The sequence below is a fragment of the Hyperolius riggenbachi genome, chromosome 4 (genome assembly GCF_040937935.1).
Source record: "Hyperolius riggenbachi isolate aHypRig1 chromosome 4, aHypRig1.pri, whole genome shotgun sequence".
Lineage (NCBI taxonomy): Eukaryota > Metazoa > Chordata > Amphibia > Anura > Hyperoliidae > Hyperolius > Hyperolius riggenbachi.
The window spans coordinates 273,302,341-273,321,883 of NC_090649.1; the positions used below are offsets into that span (position 1 = coordinate 273,302,341).

Below are 19,543 nucleotides of genomic sequence, written 5' to 3' on the forward strand. Positions count from 1 at the left end.
TCTTAAAAACAAAGGAATATGGGCAAGCACCATCCACAACACCATAAAATATGGGTCAATCATAGGGAGTGTGCAGAAAGGAACCAAATAACACTAAGAACAAGAAGTTCCCTAAAGAACTGCACCACTCAACCAATAAGTCCAAAAATATGAAACCTCTTTATTAAGTACAAAACATGATAAAAACACTTAAACCCAAAAACAAAGGGGCACTCTATAAGTCAAATATCACATAAGAATGGCATATATACATGATACCTTGCATAATGACATCTATATCCATGAATCAATAATAATACAAAAAGTACAAGAAAATCTATACACAAAGTATGAAATGGGAAATGAATAGACCCCCAGGTAGGTAAACCAGCGCTCTGTGTAAAGGTAAAAAAGTTCATGCAAAAACCATCAAAGGATGGGAAATGAACAAAGGAAGCCATCCATAGTGCTAAAGTGAAGTTACAGATAAATAACCATGAATAAAGTGCATGCATGGATATGGATGTCATTATGCAAGGTATCGTGGATATTTGCCATTCTTATGTGATATTTGACTTATAGAGTGCCCCTTTGTTTTTGGTTTTAAGTGTTTTTATCATGTTTTGTACTTAATAAAGATGTTTCATATTTTTGAACTTATTGGTTGAGTGGTGCGGTTCTTTAGGGTTTTTTCCCCTTCTGTGACCTAGGATTCCTATCCTGGAAATATCACTTGGGGAGTGTTTTTCCTCCCGTTTATCAGGGAATTTTTTCTTTTTGTCGATCTGGATAAAATATCCTCCAGGTCTGCCAAAAAGTAACTTCCCTTCAAACTTCATAGCAGACAACCTGCTGTTGGATGTAATATCCCCCCTCCCAGGTTCTCAGCCAAATTGCTCTTCTAATAGAATTTACAAAAGCTGCAATTTTAGCTCTGTACCTCTAAGGGACTCTATACTAGAGCATCACAGATGAAAGCTAGGGCTCTAGAAACCACAGGCAAGGACTCAAGAACTTGTTCTGCTGGAGTACCCACCGCCAATAGTTCCTGAATTTCGTCAACCCAGGAAATAAGATTTCTGGACACACAGAAATGTTGGGTCTAAACAAACAGGGAAATGGTCTCCCAAGATCTCTTGGCCAAAACCAACTTTTTTTTAATGGGTCCTTTAAGGCACCAGTATCCTCAAAGGAGAGGTCCGCATCTTTAGAGTATTGGGAAAGTGCCGCTTCCATCTTTGGGCAATTATCCAATCTCTGCCTCGTTAAAAGGAAATCTGCGCTTGAAGAATTTTGAAATAAGAAATCTTTTTTTCTGGGTTTTCCAATTGGTCATCATGATACAATCTAATGATTTGTGAACAGGAAAAGCTCTAACCACTGGTGTCATCCGTCCTTTGTAAATCACGTCCTGTGCAGAGGTCTCAGTCACTGTTTCTGGAATCTGTTCAGTCATAAATTGCTTTAAGAAGTTCTGAAGTCTCATCTGCGCTAAACAAACTTCTGAACCTTATCTTTAGAACCTTGGTCTGAGTCAAGTTCTGATAGTTGTTCACCTAATTCAAATTTCGAATCATCAGATGAACTCAGGCCTGGTGCACACCAGAGGAGTTTTTCTGAGCGTTTTGAGTTTTTGAAACCTCCTGCTAATGTTATCCTATGTGTCTGTGCACACTGGAGCGATGAGGTTTTGTAAAAAACCCCCATAGCATAAGGCCCAGTGCACACCGAGCGGTTTTTGGAGCGATCCGCCGGCCGCATCCACCTGGAAAAATGCTTGGCTAATGTATTGCAATGGGATGGTGCACACCGGCCGTTTGAGGTTTTTGCCAAGCCGCAAACGCGCCTCCTGCTGCGCGTTTGCAGTTTGCTAAAAAACCTCAAACCGCCGGTGTGCACCACACATTGAAATACAATAGCCAAGCGTTTTCACTGGCTAATGTGGCTGGTGGATCGCATACAAAATCCGCTTGGTGTGCACCCGGCCAAATATCTGCTCTCTGCTCCCAAAACCGCTAGCGTTTTGACGATCTGCTAGCGGTTTTGGTGTGCCATGGTTAAATTCGCACATACCCTTACCTATGCGGAATCGCGGCAAAAACCGCATGCAGAATCGCACCTGCATGCGATTTCGTCCGCGGTGGAATGCAGGCGATTCCGCACTGCAACAGTGGAAACGAGCCCTGAATGTGAGCTTGATTTTTAAACTCACCGCACCTTCCCGACTCCACCCCACCAGGAGTGTTTTTTTCCGCCATGATTATTATTGGCGTATTTCCCCCCTCCCGCAGAGCCCCTCCTTGTATGGGAGTCAGCGTCTGCCACGTGAGAGAGCGACTGGCGAGCGGACGCCCTCACGGCATTTGCTTCCGCTTGCCCTGCCAGCGGTAGGAGTGTTGGCCTTCTTGTGTGCTCTTTGACCTAGGCGGAAGTAGACCGCGTGACCCAGAAGTGCTTCCCCACACTTGTCACTCACTCCGGAGACGCCGACAATGCGCAGCCCAGCATCCAAAAGGCAACTGCCGCCTGTCCCAACAGTCGCACAGCCACAGTCAATAGATTCAAAAGGTAATACACCCCACAACACCTATTGCTATGAGCCACACCGCCATGCTAGCCCACCATTTGTAGCTAATGCTGCACGCAGAGAACTTGGCCTAGGTCTAAGAGTCCCAACGACTACAACACAGGACCCTTAGCCTAAATCTGTAAAAGAAATCCAGCTTGTGTTCTATAGTTTAAGAAACACAATGAAAAGGGAGGGATGAAGAAGGAGGTGCAACTTTATATGCAGGCAGGTGGCCTTAATTGGGTTTAATTTATCCAAACCTGTGTTTCTTAAATAGGACGGATCCAGTGTACTCAATTCAGGGGGCTGGACTGGAGGACACAGAGAGAAAAGAAAAAAAAATGAAAATTGGACTTTGTATTTTTTTTTAAATCAATTTTCTCAAAAAACTAAAATAAAAAATGGCTTTCAGGTAAAGGGGGCAGAGGTGGCACAGAGGGGACACTAGAAGCACAAGGGACAGAGATTGCACAGTGTTCTGACTTAAGAACAAACCTACAGTCCCTATGTCATTCATTATCCTCCTGGCGTAACGCCACTCAGGTTTTGCCAGTTTGTGCCCCCCAGAGATCCAAAGGCTGAACACCCTATAGCTAGCACTAGGCTAGCTAGTACAAATGCACCCCCCCATTAATACATTACCCAGCCTGGATCCAGCGATTGGCGCAGCCTCCTCGTACAGCTCCAGTCTTAACTATGGGAAGGATCGCACATGACGTCATGCGCAAACCCGATCCTCCCCATAGAGAAACCGAAGCTGTGCAGGGAGGCTGCACGATCGCTGGATCCAGGGGGAGGGGGGGGGCAATGTATAAACAGGGGGAATTGCAGGGGATCTGGGAGTGACGGACACTGACTAGCTAGCCTAGTGCTAGCAAAAGGGTTTACTGCTGTTAATTTATTCTAAGTATGGGGGCCTCCTGATCAGAGAAAGCGGTATGCCCGACAGTGTCGGGCATACCGCTAAGGAGGTTAATCGGGGACTACCTGTACTGCATTACTTGCCTTCCACTAAAAGTTTGTACAAGATGAAACAAATTATTTTAAGAAGTTACAACTAAAAATTGTATAAAAAGTTCAGAGTGTCTGAGTGGAAATATGGAAGAATTTTTTTTACCAGTAAATATATTAGGGTTTTATTTATTAAAATAGGCGCAAAGAAAGCTTTAGAAATCATCCAGAACCATTAATCAGAACTTTACTTTTAATTTATTGGCTGAAACACTGGTCTTGACCGAGCCGCTTTCAGAATAGAGAATGGACTTGTGCACTGTGTGTTATAACTAGTATTTTTTTTGCTTTTGTAGAATGAAAAGGGACAAAAGAACAAAAACAAAACATAAGTCAGAAAAGAACACGTCTGCAGTTGAAGTCTTTATTTTTTTTTTAAAAAAGTAATACTGAAAAAACTTCAAAAGATATTTACCAGTTTATACCTCCTTGATACAAACATCTCCATGTATTAGTTTTCCAAAAACCAAGTTTTTTCCCTCAACGTTCACATCTTAAAACTGTAAACTGCGGATTATTTTTCAGCAGCTGCAAATGACTAGTGAATCATTAGTCTGGCTACCTGTGTCCCTCCACCATGAGCTCTGCTAGGCAGACAGTGGCACCGTACTACAAAGTGTGCAGCCCGCAAACAAGGAGGTATACGCCATTTTCCCTGCAGTAGACTGAGACAGTAACACACCCCTGAAGACTGGAAAGAATTACCATATATACACACATACACATTTTCAGGAAGACAATGCTCATGAGTAAATATAGATTATATAGTCCTATGTAATATATATTTACTCATTAATCACAGCTTTTTACAGCACAATGTACAGCCAATAGCTGTAATCAGTAATCTACATGAAGAGCATTGTTAATTGCTGTATATGGCCAACCAGAAAACATGCAATGTATGGGAATGCACACTTTCTGTGTAGTTATGACAAGGCTCAGGTTGTTGCAGTGTTCTTGTTTAGCTTAATAAGGAGGATGCCCGAGTCTTCTCAACAGTGCAGCAGCACCATAATTGACCCATTGGGACAACAAAACACACATTTCCCAGTCCATGATCTTCAATACTTCTACAGTGTCCATCACTGCAAAGACCACACTTTCAGATGTCCAAAGCAGGACAGCAAGGCGTAATCTCTTTCCGGACATTCTAATGTCAGTTCACTGTGAGAAGCCAGCGCTACAAACCAAACAGCTGATATGATGGCAGTTATGGCACAATGGACTTCTGAGAAAAAGTAGCTACCAAAAAAGGCATGGGAACTCGGCAGTGCAGAAGGCAGATTTCCCTGTTCAACATTCGTTTTGGACGATTGCTTTAGGAAAAAAACAGTCAGGTCATATACCAGGTGATTGCTCTTAGAGCATAGAGTAGTTCCGCTTGCATCCGCGCTTCCATAAGAAGCAAATTAACATGGACCTGTCAACAAAAGGAGAGAAAAGATTGTTTAAATAGAACAGCATTTTACCACAGAGTATATTCCAGATCTGCAGAGCACAGCGTTCTTCAAAACAAAGTATAGCAGCTGAAAATCCATCAAATGAAGGTTGGTTGGAAAATACTATAATCTTTATCAATAAAGTGCAGAAAAAGAGCTGAGAGTGGGACACCTAGCTTTTTATTGCATACATTGGTGCAATTTTCAAACAGATTTCTGATTTAATTTGAAGAAAAGAGTATTGCAAGCCGGTAAAACAAATTCTCTCCAACTAATTTCTAGTCAGGGAAAAAGATCGTTTGCTGGATCAGGTCTAGGTCGCATTGTACGGCCACTTTTAAAGCTTTATTTTCAAAGCAAAAGCAAACACTTATGATATACTGCTACAGGAAATACTAGACATGTATGCGTGGCCGGCTACAGATGACCACAGGACATTGGGTTATAAAGGAACAATTGGCACTTTCTGGCTTTGATATGGTTTTTTTCTGCCCACTATATATGTGTTTCACACATGTAAAGCACACCCTGGGTTGAACATTCATAAATATGGGGACTGAGCAGATCCAAATTGGTCAAGACTTCATACCCAAGGAAAGAAAAATTGGTAACTCAATAGTACAGGCAGGTGTTAATGCATTAGTATAGGGGTGATGATTTTAGGTGGGACTAGCAAGCCCTCACAAAACCACACTTAGGTGCCCATTAACGGTAAATTTTTTCACCAAATGCAATCTTTCGATGCAATTTTTACAATCGGAAATAATTGGAAGGTAATTATCGACTGTTCACATTCACTAAATGATTCTTTCCTCAAATTCGATCATAAGATCTAACTTTCGGATTGATTTCTATCCTATTTAGCAATTGACCAAAGAATCATTCCTTATCGATTGCGTTCATAAACAGTGAATTTGATACAAATCGATCATTAAAATCACATAGAAACATCGCATTTGGTGAAAAAAAGAAATTGTACCGTTTGTGGGCACCTTTATACATATTCAAAAAGCAATCCTACCCCTTCTGTACACAGTTCCATGATTTATTAGCCGAGTGTTCTATAAGAAACTGCTCTGCAGCGATCTATGCCTCACCTTCTCAGAATGCTTGAATTGCCTCCAGAATCTGTCATACATTCGTTTTGTGGTCTTCTCTGGACTACACACCACATTTTTTATGTAAACTTTAAAGCTGCGGTCCAATAATTGGTTTATTTCACCATAGTCATAATCATCATATCTACATTTAAAAGAGACATTATGATTACACATTTGTATCTGTTATTTACCATGACATCTCCTACACCAAAGACAAGATAGTACAGAACTCTACAGCTTATACAATATAACTCAAGTTTTGTTGCCCCAAACAAGAGGTTAGTCTTTGTTGGAGACAGGATTCTCCCATAATGACAACAATAAAAACTCAAAAGTAATTGTAACCTCCCTTTACCATTCTTATATTATCCAAAACTGAAACAGGTTTTCATTGGCCTTTAAATCAATGCAGAGTTCTGGAATCTGCAATCCTCATGGTTTTCTAACTCACTGCGATAAGGGCTCTTTCACATTAGGGCAAATTTTGTGCGTTAACGCAAAGGGCAGCCGTTTGACTTTCATTTTACCTTTCACACCCGATGCTGCGTTTCGATGCATTGCGGTTCCGACGCATCCGGGCGCAGTTTTTCATCCAACGCACCCGCGAGCCGGCGTTTTCCGTCGGGTTTAATTACCAGCTACCGCCGCTGATTGCGTCGCACCGCAGATACCCGACGACACGTCGCAGGCAGACAACGCGTGCAGGAGAAAGGCTCCTGCAGGCGTTGTCTAATGTGAAAGAGCCCTAAGGCAAAATTCCAAACATCTACATCAATCACTGAAAAGTCTTCTTGACTATGAAAGGAGTGCATGACGTAAGCTCACCTTATTCCAAACATACAATGTACATAATTCCATATAGCCCGTCGTAGCGTTGAGGTATCTACATCATTGTGCATGGCCATGGTGTTATATGTCAGATTATATGCAATGTGAAACTTCTCATCTAGCAGCTGCCCAACATCGGGATACAGACGATTCACCAAGGAGTAGCCATGATCTTCCCAGCTGAAGTCCTATAATAATATAATGGTAATTTATATTAAAAGGCATTTTACTCTACAGAGGAAAACCACAGCTCATGTTACGTGAATCTAAGTAATTTCATAAACAGGATTGTTCTATATTTTAACATTTTACGTTAAAAAGACATTACTGTGTGATACAAAAAAGGTTGAGTCGACTCAAAGAAAATCTGAATCTCCACTTTAAAGCTGCTCTTTTAGCTTTCTAGCTAGTAATAAAAGCCCATGCAGTCCTGTAAAACCGATGCTGCGCCAATGACAAAAGTTAGGAGCAGCTGTAATTTCCAAGGAGCTGTGGATACCAGGCTTCAGGGATTTGTACTAGTGCTTTTGTACTGTATGAGACAAGCATATTATGTCAGGGCATATAAGGCAGAGGGGTCTGTACCTGCACTCGAAATGTGGGAACATGCATGCCACGGCGAGAGAAGTCTTTGTAACCATAACGGGTGTCTTCAAAGTGCTTGGCAACTTCTCTGCCTGGCGGTGGGTCTTCATCTTCTGTTAGAAAACAGCAAATTGTCAGTGTATAACCAATAACCTATCACTGCAATAATCCTCAAGAATTGAGGAATTCCATAAACTGGACATCACCACATAAAACTCAGCAGTGTAGTGGCCTGCCGATATAACAAAGTATACATGAATAATATGAGCTACTTTACGGTTTAATCCATAAACCTAATTATTAAGACTAGAGTTTTGAAAGAAATATCTTATGGATTGGACTCGAGCTTTATAGCATCAGGAGATGAGTAGTTAACCTCCTTAGCGGTATGCCCGACACTGTGTCGGGCATACCGCTCTGTGGACCCAGGAGTTCCCCATAATTAAAGATTTGTGCCAAATGACTGTAAACCTTCTAGCTAACACTAGGCTAGCTAGTAAAAGTGTCGGGCACCCGCCGCTCCTCTGCGATCCCCCCGTTTATACATTACCCCCCCATCCAGAAATCGCACAGCTCCAGTCTCTCTATGGGGGAAGATCGGGTTTACACATGACGGCGGCGATGTCATGACGTCATGTGCGATCCTCCCCATAGTGAAGACTGGAGCTGTCCGGGGAGGCTGCGCCGATCGCTGGATCCAGGCTGGGTAATGTATAAACGGGGGAGCGGAGGGTGCCGGACACTTTTACTAGCTAGCCTAGTGCTAGCTAGAGGGTTTACAGTCATTTGGCACAAATATTTAATAAATCGGGCACAAAGTAACAAAACCTCCTGAGCGGCGTAACGCTCAGGAGGTTAAATGGTGATCTGTACCTGAAGCAAATGCCAGCATGCTTTCTATCTTCTCTCTCTCAAAGCGTGTGGCCATCTCTTCCTGGCTTGCCTCCTCTTCATCTCTGCATTCTTGAAGCTGCTTCATCTTCTCCATAAGAACCTCCACTTCACAAGAGGAATCTAAGCCCTGAAAATGACATGGGAATAACCAAATCTTTAGATTTCACCTTGTTGAAAAACTCTACAATGTACATGCATATAAAAGGAGTTTCATATGCTACATTAACCTAACCACCAGTGCCCCCTCCCCCATGTCATGTGATTGGGACCCAGAAGATGTCAGCATACAGCGCAGCCCACTGGAGGGGAAAGCAGACCCCCAATGGATGGTAGATTAGGTAAATATCACAGCGCTCTTTGCACACCTCTGCATTGGGGGTGGGCTGTCTGAGCATGCCTGGCTGTGGCGCCGCTGTACAGTTATGTCACACAAGATATCTTGTGTGCGGTGACCAAAACGTACTCAGAACATCCTCTCTGCTTTAAAAAAGATAGGCAACAGCATAATAACCTTTAAAGAAAAAACATTTCTTTGTTACAGCTGATACATATCCTGCAATAAATTTGTAGTGTCTCTACTTACTGCTTTCATGGAAGCAGACAGAGTTAACATCTTTTATTTACAAATTAGCAGCTTTGTTATGGCAGAAGAGATTCCTGACACAGCTGAATAGATCCAAATTACAGTGGTTTCCTTTAAAGGGAACCTGTAAGGAAATAAGCTGCCCTGGGGAATAATTACCTCAGGAGGGGGAAGCTTCTGGATCCTAATGAGGCTTCCCCCAACCTCCTCAGCAGTCCCAATCCAGCGTTGGCACTCCTGGAGAAACATGCACCACAATATTGACATGTGTGCGACTTGCGCAGTAGCCGCTCGCCACTCGGGTGGAAATAGACGAGCCCAATCGAGTCTGCTCTACTGCACAAGCGCGCATGGTTTAGGTTCACTCTACTGCACAGGCACAATCGGGCTCAGCTATTTCCATCTGAGGCGCACACCGTTCGGGGGACCCAGTGGTGGAACCTGTGGTGAGCCAGCGCTGGCTTGAGGATGCTAAGGAAGAGGAGGGAAGCCTCATTTCCCACTTCCAAGGTAACTACAGCCTAGGGGCACTTTTTTCACTACAGGTACTCTTCAATCACAGAGGTTGATTAAAGACTGATGAGGCTAATTGTATATATTTTACTCATAAGCTAACATACCGTACTTCCTGTTGGATGACTCTCTTGTCCACCATGGTTCCCATTTGCTATGTCACAGATACAGTAGTTGCCAACTGATGGGGGGCGGAATGTGTGGCCTCCATCATTGTGGATTTCTGGACTTATTCCACAGCCAAACGTGAAAGAAGCCAAGGAGTGGTAGTGTGCAAGGAGGACTACTGCGTGGATTAGCTCTGCCAGAGACCAGCTGTGCTCTCCGGTTTTTAGTAATTGCTGGAAATAAAAACAACAAATAAATAAGTCTACATTTTAGTTTTACATTTTATAGCATAAGTACAATCGGAACTCTCCTACTATAAAGCACATCTGTCACCAGGCATATGGAAACACTGGACTATGATGATGAGGTAAGACAATGTTTGAGACTATGGTCGGTACAGTCAGACTTCCATACCAGGAAGTTTTGATGCCACAGGACCTGGCAGGGCTCTCTGAAGCCTTGCTTATAAACAAAGAGTGTGATAAAAAAAAATATACACTGTATATAGCATTCCTCTGGGTTTCACAACCACCCAGCAGATTAATCCGCAGATACGAATGCTTGAGAGTTGGGATCAAGCAGATTTCACATTTCCAGGTCGGCAAAATCTGCACATCTCCTCTGAACAACAACACTCTTTTTTCATTATCATTACTTATCACAATGAAATGAACTATATCTTGTTTTTTTTCGCCACCAATTAGGCTTTCTTTAGGTGGGACATTATGCCAAGAATTATTTTATTCTAAATGTGTTTTAATGGGAAAATAGGAAAAATGTGAGAACATTTTTTTTTTTTATTATTTTTCAGTTTTCGGCCTTTATAGTTTTTAAATAATGCATGCTACTGTAACTAAAACCCATGAAATTTGCCCATTTGTCCCGGTTAAAAAAACGTTTAAATTATGTCCCTATCACAATGTTTGGCGCCAATATTTTATTTGGAAATAAAGGTGCATTTTTTTTAGTTTTGCGTCCATCCCTAATTACAAGCTCATAGTTTATAAAGTAACAGTGTTATACCCTCTTGACAAATATTTAAAAAGTTCAGTCCCTAAGGTAACTATTTCTGTATTTTTTTTAAATTTTTTTTATTTAATTACAAAAAAAAAAATTAAAAAAAATTGGGGAGTGTGGGAGGTAATGAGTTAATTTTTAGTGTATAACTAATGTATTTGTATATGAAAAATGCTTTAGGGTGTAGTTTTACTATTTGGCCACAAGATGGCCACAGTAACTTTTTGTTTATGCATCCTGCAAGCGTCCGGAAGGACGCTTGCAGGAAGTGTTATGTGGCTGGGAAACTTTTTTCACAATGATCGCGCTGCTTCTCGTAGAAGCATGACTAAGCATTACCTCATACTGTGCTGTGTGATCTGGTTTTCTTGTATTCCTGTATTGTCATATTGTTGTATGTCACCCCTAAATATTGTCTGTAACCCAAATTAATGTTCAGCGCTGCGTAATATGTTGGCGCTTTATAAATACAATAAATAAATAGAAGCAGCTGATCATTGTGGGGGTTTGGATCAACAAACGGGAACGTTTTTTCCCGTTCATTGATCTCCAGGCGAGCGGGCGGCGGCGTGCATGCGAGCGGGAGCTGCGTCAGGTATGGATTTCTCAGTCCCTGGTGTTAACAGGGTGGAAAAAGGGACAGATAAAGCCACACCGCTGGGAGTAAAGTGGTTAAAGCCAATTTCAGTCAATATGCCAATCATACTTAATCTCACACTGTCTCTTCTACTGATTTCAAAGTAAAATAAAAAGGACTCTTTAAAAAAAATTAAATTGCAGTGACAGATGCCTGTTGTAGGTTATCCCTCCCAATGTTGAATCTTCCTGTAAGGCAGAGTGCTACTTCGGGACATTCCCCCCACTTCTGGCTCTGTGGCAACTAAAAAAAAATAAAAATCTGACCTGTACATGTATATTCTCCATCTTCTCAGGAAACATATTGGCTGGATTTTGATTGGCTCAGTTTCAAACTGCATGAATGCATATACAGGTTATGAGGGGAGCATGGCTGTACTAGTTATAGGGATGAAGGTATATGTAGGGATGGTCAATGAGATGCAAATAATTCTGGTTGTTGATGTGGGATTAGGTAAAATCTGTATGCAAAAGTTTGCAGCTTGAAAAACGGACCAATCAAATTCCACCTTGGTGTCAAAACGAAATCAGTAAGAGGAGGGAACCAAGAACAGGTTCTCTATGCTTATTGCTGTGTCTGAAGTAGAATATCTGAATAACCCGTGAGAGCTCACCTCAATGTGTTCTTTTGTGATCAGCCAAGGCCTGTGTGCCAGTAACTTGTTCAGTTCTCCCAGATTACGTAGCTTCTGTGGAGCATTGTCAAGGCCATTTAACCACTTCTGGTCACCTCCACTATGAATAAAGTCATTGACGTGCAGATTAACCAGGTATGAGCACTGATGCCTGGCTGCCGCCTGAAACAAATGGTAACAGTTTAGGAAAACCAATGGTATGGAAAAAGATAAAAACAAACTTTACTGTCATTGAAAACTGCTACAAACATATTAGTGATCTACAACTTTCCAATTTTTTTTTTTTTTTTCAAAAAAAAAACTAACGTCCCTTTGCATGTCAATTTTCAGCTCAATATTAATTTTCAAAACTGACTCAAGCTAAAATTGGTCTTCTTTGCAAGCATGGAATCCTTTGTGATGTATGGACTGCCTCTAATCCTCTCACAGAGTAGGCGCTTGTAAGGCTTGGTTCACATTTGTGCGGATGCAGAACGGAAAGTCGTGCATTCTGCATCCACCTTGCACAAAATACCCAACCGTTCCAAATCTGAAGGGTTGCTCACATCAGCCCGTACACAAGGCTGCTCACCTGTCTCGCCGCCGCTCGTCCTGCACTCAGGCCCTTCAGCAGCCCGGAGGCCAGCAGAAGCATGGCTCTCCATATGTTACAACAGGCCAAGTCTACCTAGCAACAGGGAGAGCCTTCATTGGTTCAACATGAACCAATGAGAATTCTCCTTGTTGCCGAGGATCCCCACTGGTCTGCTGTAGCTCAATGGAGAATCCCTGACCACCGGGCTGTTCAGAAGGGACCGAGCTGCGGTGATTGGCGGTGGGACACATTATGTCATGGCGTCGATGTGAAGAAACCGTGCGACTAGCCTAGTGAGAATGGACAGAGTGTGTTCTCATAGGCTTTCATTGGGCACATTTTCCCTTCCAGTCTGCGAACAAGTGAGGCAGGTCCTATTTTTAACATAGAATCCGCTTCCTGCGTTTGAGGAGCTTTAAAAAAACAAAAAAAAAAAAACAACCTTATCACAGATATGTGTGAACAGAGCCTTACACATTTTTCACCCCTGGAATAATCCACTAGCTGCCAGCACACTTGGTTGCTCTCATATCATAGTCTCTACTGAGAGGGATGTAGAATAACAGTTTTTTACATGCTTACATGTAAGCAAGTTTAAATAAGATTGATATTCTTGAAGTGCTGAGATTAATCCCTGCAACCTATAGTTATATTTTTTCAGATATAGTGGTCTCATTTTTTTGCTTTTTGAGTATAAATGTTAGCCAAGTATCTTTTCTGTAAGTGTACATCTAGTAAGCAAACCTATAACAAAGTATTGTATTAAGTCCAAAGCTGAACGTGCATGCCGACATTGAAAAAAAGTAGATAAAAACAAAACCTTACTCACCATAATACCAATGTAATGTTGGTAACAGACAGGCAACGGGCCATCATCTGCAGCAAGTAATGTTGTGTTTTTAGAAAGCTTTCTAGGTACTGGGGGTGAAATACCATTACCCAGCGTGATATTGTCCAGACGTCCCATGTCCTGCAAATGCATCTGTAAACATGGAGTGCATATTGCATCCTCGTTTCCCACCTGTAGAATCTGTGGATGTATAAAGCAAGGGTATGGTTTATTCAACTACTCAATTATGGGGTGGTGCAATTCCTCAAAGTATACTTCAAATGGAGAGGGCAACCTTTGTGCCACATTTTTAGTCATTTAGACCGCTGAACTGAGTCTCATTTTTATTTTCAGTTGAGGAGCTAAACATTAGTTGTGACAAATCTGCCTTGCTGAGCTGAAAAAGCAAACAGAAGTAACTACCTTTTAACGATGAAAGTATTAGTTGAGCTCCTTACAAGTTACACATATTTACAAAAATAATGATGGCTTTTAAGGTACAGTTCACACTTTGCTGTTCTGTAACAGAGGGTAACCGAGGCATTTTGGTGTTGTGCACTGTCATTGCTGAAGGGTCCCTAGTGGAGGAATGACATTTATCTAATGACTAGTAAAGCAATCCACTCTCCTGAAAAATGCATGCAGTAGGACTTTTCCTACTGAATGAACAAAAAAAGGAATTGATCAATGTGAACTGGCCCAAAAGAAAACATTGCAGTGCTTGGCCTGTTCTCTTTATAGACATAACACCTAATGTATTTTTATATTAAACACACCTCCATCTTACTCATATCTCTCAGTTGAATGACGACCATAGAGAGGCCATCCAACACTTGTCAACAAGAGGCAAATTTTCAGATGGGGCTATATATTATAACAGTAATTGCTAAGGGTAAGACTTTAAACGTGTAGCAGTATTCTGTCCTGTTTTATTTTGGGTTTTTTTCACCATAGCCCAGAGGGATATTTATAAAACTAGCTGTAAAATATAGACACTCCCTGTGAAGGTTTGCACTGTCAGAAACCTAAAAGGCCACCAACCTCTTCCTCAGGAATGAATCTGCTGGGCCCTTGTCCTAAGGGACGTGGAATTCTCACTCCCATATCCTACAAAGAAACAAAAGGAATCAGATTAGTAATTTTCTGCAACAGATGAGTCCAAGGCAGAGCACATGCACTGCTACACATGACTGGTAATCTCAGAAACCTCATGCGGTCAGCTGAATACACAGCTGGGGAAGTGCTGTGTGTGCTACTTTCACTTACTTTCTGGCATCTTACACTTCCTTTTGATAACAACCAGGAAACGTATAACCAGGAAACAGGCAAGAAAAACAATGTGTTCCATTTCCAAGAGGCTACACTTAGCACAATGACAAGTGACCAAGTTATTGAAGCCCATCCAAATCCAATCTAGGTTTCAAGCACAAATTATAAGCCCATCCAGTCTGTGACCCCACACAGCCAGGAGGCCCATCTGCATGGAGAATAATATATATATATATATATATATATATATATATATATATATATATATATATATATATATATATATATATATATATATATATATATATATATATATATATATATATATATATATATATATATATATATATATATATATATATATATATATATATATATATATTCCATCCATGAACCCCCACACCTGGAGGGGCAGCTCCTGCATCACCAGAAGGAAGGGTAAGGGTCCATTTACACTTGATCAGTTGGTGTGTTAGTACGAGTGTTTTCCATAGCGAGGCATGTTCTCTACACAATGACATGCCACTGTGTCCTTCTCGTGCTGCCATCAGCCCAGTGGGGACTGGCGGCCGCACCAGAAGGACACAGAGGCATGTCATTGTACAGAGAACATGCCTCTGTGTCCTATTAAGATTTTTAAAAATCTACCTCGGATTCTCTTTAAAACAAGACAGGACATAGAACATTTATATCGTGCTTTTCTCCTGGCAGACTCAAAGCGCCAGAGCTGCAGCCACAAGGGCGCGCTATATAAAAGGGGTACATACCAATAAAATGTTGAGAAACCCTGATCTAGATGATTCTTGGCCAAGGCAGCCACTGCCAAGAATCTAGCGTGTAGTGTTGCTGACAGTGCTGGATCATCTCAGCAGAGCACAGGTAGAAAGCATTGTTTTTCACTTACTCCTCCCACTCCATAGCAACAGATGCATTGCTAGTCTGCAGGCTAGTGATGCATCTGTGTAGTGCTTGGCCCAATACAGTCACCCAAGGGATTATGTCTTGATCCATGTGGGTGACAGTCCATGTACGCATGTATGAGGCTGAAGCAGCCCCCAAAGCACAGGGCCCCCTCATGACTGCAGGATCTGATCCCCTATGGTTATAACCTTACATCTATTTTTTTTCCCGGCAGTGGCGAAGAGTGATACATCATGTTAGATTTTCATTGTCATCTTTGTCCCTACTGAATACATTATCTCTCGTCACCACAATAAAGAGAATGTTCCCAATAGGAATGGGGACAGAAATAAAATATGACTTTGGTTCAAATCTTTCACTAAAACTTACACATATTCTACTAACATCTGTATCCCAGTAAAGCAGACTGGATAATGCTCAGTTGCCAAAGTGAGGAAGAGGAAATCGGCCCTCATAAGAAAGAAAGGGGGGAAAAAAACAAAACAAAAAAACACCCATATGCACAACTTCCACTATGCTGTAACAATTATGCATCTATCTATACTATTAATGTATTCACTGCAATTCTGCTCCAATAAACAAAAGTCTTAAACTATCAAGGCAGCTGTAAAATACAGCTATTTTTTCTAGTAAACAGGTACCTGATAAAAGCAATTTATTGCAAATAGAAGTAGAACAAAACATTTTGCATCCACGGCACCCATATATGCTGAGCAATACTACCAAAGTTAAAACCTTGGAAGCAAGCCTTCTGCAGGAGAAGCAAGCTATTGCAGCAGATCTCCGCAAAGGCAGTTGGAAAATGTAAAATTCTTTATGCTCACCGACATTTTCATGAAATGAACAGTCAAGCATTAACTTTGTCAATTCCAGCCACAGAGCATAGTCCCAGTGTTGCTATGCTTTTAACTGGCCAGTCTGTACAAAGACACATTTTCCTTACTGGACATTATTTGTTTATAAATACACACATTAGAAAAAAAACCTTCCTCTGTTGATAGACAAAGAACAGGCATAAGAACACTGGCAAAGCATGTATTCTGTCCGAAGCAGTTAGTCACCGGGCAACAGTAAAGTGCTGAACACAGGTACACTCAGCACAAAGACAATGCCTCTGCAGATGCAGTAAACAACCTTTGTTCCCAACAGGTACCTTCTATCTAGCCAGCTACAAGAGCAATGCATCCACTGAAATAATATTCATATGCCCACCCATCTCAAAGACACCAATCTGTATTAGCATTCCTTTCAATAGAATACACGGTTTTAGTTTAAATATGCCATGTCATTGTTAAGCAGTTATCTGTATTGTTGACTTAAGAAGATAATTGATAAAGATTTTTGATACATACACATGTAGCTATACATACAAACCATCATCATTAAAAAGGTACTGTCATAAGTCCAAGGCTGCTAAGCTATTAATACAAAGCCATACAGTAATCCATCCTACAGCTACACTATGCATCCTATGTGAGCAAACTTGCCCATACATGTCCTACTGTGCACCATTATGAGAAGCTCTACACCTGTCCGATTAGGAAGACCACAGAAAGCAAGAAACAAACACAAAGCTCATATGAAGCACAGCGATGACTTCCAGAGGCCACAGGTGATGCAACCCTCAGTAACAGTGCATAACAGGCTGTGAATTGCACTGCCTGGATGTATGCCAGTAGCACAGCACAAGTGATTTCTGGCCAAACATGTCAAGATTGCACCATGAAGCAGGGGAGAAGCTTCTGGCTGGAAGCAGAATGATAAGAATAGGATGCACGGGTAGTGTTACAAGTAACAGGGATCTCTCTAATGTCAAAACAGGACTACAGTACTGAAAGCATGAGAGATCCCGGACTGGCAGTACAGAATTACAAGTCCAGGAGGCAAGCTGTCAACTGGCCAATGGAGTGTGTTCCCAAAGACTCGGCAGGACTTTCCTGGAAAGCCCTTTGCAATAAGGGAAGCACAGCCAGGCAATAGGGAAAGTATAAAGAGAGCACAGCAAAGCAATATGGAAAACAGAGAGTGCAGTCAGGCAATGGGGAGGAGGAGCAGTCAGGCAATAATAGGGAGAGCATAGAGAGGAGCACAGCCAAGCAATATATGCTTTGCCTGGCTGTGCTCGCCCTATTGCCTAGCTATGCTCAGACAATAGGGGGAGCACAGCCAGCCAGGCAAAGCATAGAGGGAGCACAGCAAAGCAATAAGGGGGAGTATAAAGAGAGCTTAGCCAGTCAATGGGGAATCACAGCCATTCAATAGGGAAAGTATAAAAAGAGCACCAGTCAATAGGGGGAGCAGAGGGGAGTTACGCAGCCAGGCAATAGTGGGAGCGCAGTAAGGCAATACAGCAGCGAATGAATGAAGATCTGCATACAGCAGCAGCAGGCTGCACGCAATGCACTGTATAGCAACCTCCGTCCCCAGCACACCGAGCTCACCTGCACTTTGTTGCTGTTGCACACTCTGCTGCACCGGCTGCAGATAATCTCCGGCACTGTCACTGCTGCCCGGTGAGACAAGCGCATCCTTGCTATATTGTCAGTGGATGGGGAGACAAAGCAGTAGCAGTCTATTGTTCTGATCACAAGGAGAGACAGAGAGCCCCCTGTAGCCTCTGCACACAGCCAGCCAGCGCTGCCTGCACACAGCTTCATAAACAAGTCTCGGCCAGGCAGTCCCTAGCCCTCAGGCACGCCCATATGGGGGCTTGGCCAATGAAAGCTGCACTCGCGTGGTAGCCAGAACCAATGCCCGTGTAGCGAGAGGAGGGCGGGGCCAGCAAGGAGCCTGATGTAATGGGGGTGTAACTCCAGCCTGTGAAAAACAAGATGCTGTGAAAACACCAGCAGGCTCTGCCGCACTTCTTTTTGTTTTAACTCACTGAAGACTCTGCGAGTGCGTCAGACTTGGGTGAAAGCAAGATGCAAAGTCCTGATTTATATGATGTTTATATCACAGCTAGTGAGAGGTTTCTGTGAAGTCACCTTGCTTAGCTAAGGATGAGGAGAGAGGTGTGCCCCTCTCTTCAGGAAAAAAAAAATTAGAGAAATCATGATGAACAGCCACAGAGGGAATAAAAAAAAAAAGCCTTTTGTGTTAATCCCAAGGCTCAGCAGAATTCACGTTCTGACTGTCGGCCAATAATGGGGCACAGCATCAGGCAGAGAGCACACCACCACAACATCATTCATTCCTTGGGTGGCAGCACCCCCTCTTTCCATATTAAACTTGTGGCTGGGGCTTCGTATGGACAGTCTGCTTTTGTCATCATTAGTTGTGTTGTTCAGAAGCGTCATGTCACAGTCCTGCCCATCATGGTTCTGCTGTAGAAAGAATAGCTGCATCAACAAAACACTCTAGAAATTTCTGTCAGACTGTTATTGCAAATGATTTCTGAACTTAATCGGAGTAGCACATCAACAAACCATGCAGTATATATTTAAACAGTTGCCCAATTAGTTTTCTTACAGTGTCATTCCTAAATGAGTTGCAATTCTGTCTCCAGAACAAGATGAGATGATGCTTTGATTATGTACCATGCAGTCTTTCTTTACCCTGCATAGATTATCACTTAATAAAGCAACATACTGTTCTGTTCAAAATTATTCAACCCCCACTGAAATTGGGTGTTTTGGCCAGTTTGACATTGATTTTGATCATTTCAGTCATCTTGTTTACAATTAAATCAAAGAGGCACTTGTAAGCCAGACAAATATAACATAACATAATGAAATAACCACAAATGTCTTTTCTGTGCTCACATCATTATCAGTTTTATTCAACCCCCAAGTGACATTCATTCTTAGTAAAACATCCTTTTCCAGGTATAACAGCTTTTAAACGTGAAGCATAGCTTGACACAAGTGTCTTGCAGCGATCTACGCACATTCTTCATGGGCAAAAGCCTCCAGTTCAGTTACATTCTTAGGCTCAGCGCTGCAACTGCTTTCTTTAAGTCCCACCAGAGGTTCTCAATCGGATTTAAGTCTGGTGACTGCGATGGCCACTCCAAAATGTTCCAGCCTTTAATCTGCAATCACTTTCAAAACT

General features: G+C 42.1%; 2 protein-coding genes across 2 annotated transcripts in view; one reads left to right on the plus strand and one right to left on the minus strand.

Annotated features, from left to right (window-relative positions):
- ARMC2 (armadillo repeat containing 2) overlaps positions 1–4,132 on the plus strand; it is a 249,722-nt gene extending 245,590 nt beyond the window's left edge. The window contains exon 19 of the mRNA XM_068231268.1: positions 3,856–4,132. Coding sequence (XP_068087369.1) covers position 3,856 — 1 coding nt within the window. The 3' untranslated portion in view covers positions 3,857–4,132. The remainder of the gene's footprint in view (positions 1–3,855) is intronic.
- SESN1 (sestrin 1) lies at positions 3,910–18,154 on the minus strand. The gene is given in 12 exon segments (XM_068231270.1): positions 3,910–4,979; positions 6,096–6,240; positions 6,924–7,114; positions 7,512–7,624; positions 8,385–8,532; positions 9,609–9,842; positions 11,877–12,059; positions 13,301–13,347; positions 13,350–13,410; positions 13,412–13,501; positions 14,342–14,407; positions 17,932–18,154. Coding segments are annotated over 12 exon segments (1,581 nt in total). The 5' UTR covers positions 18,148–18,154; the 3' UTR covers positions 3,910–4,892.
- Between the last annotated feature and the right edge of the window lie 1,389 nt (positions 18,155–19,543).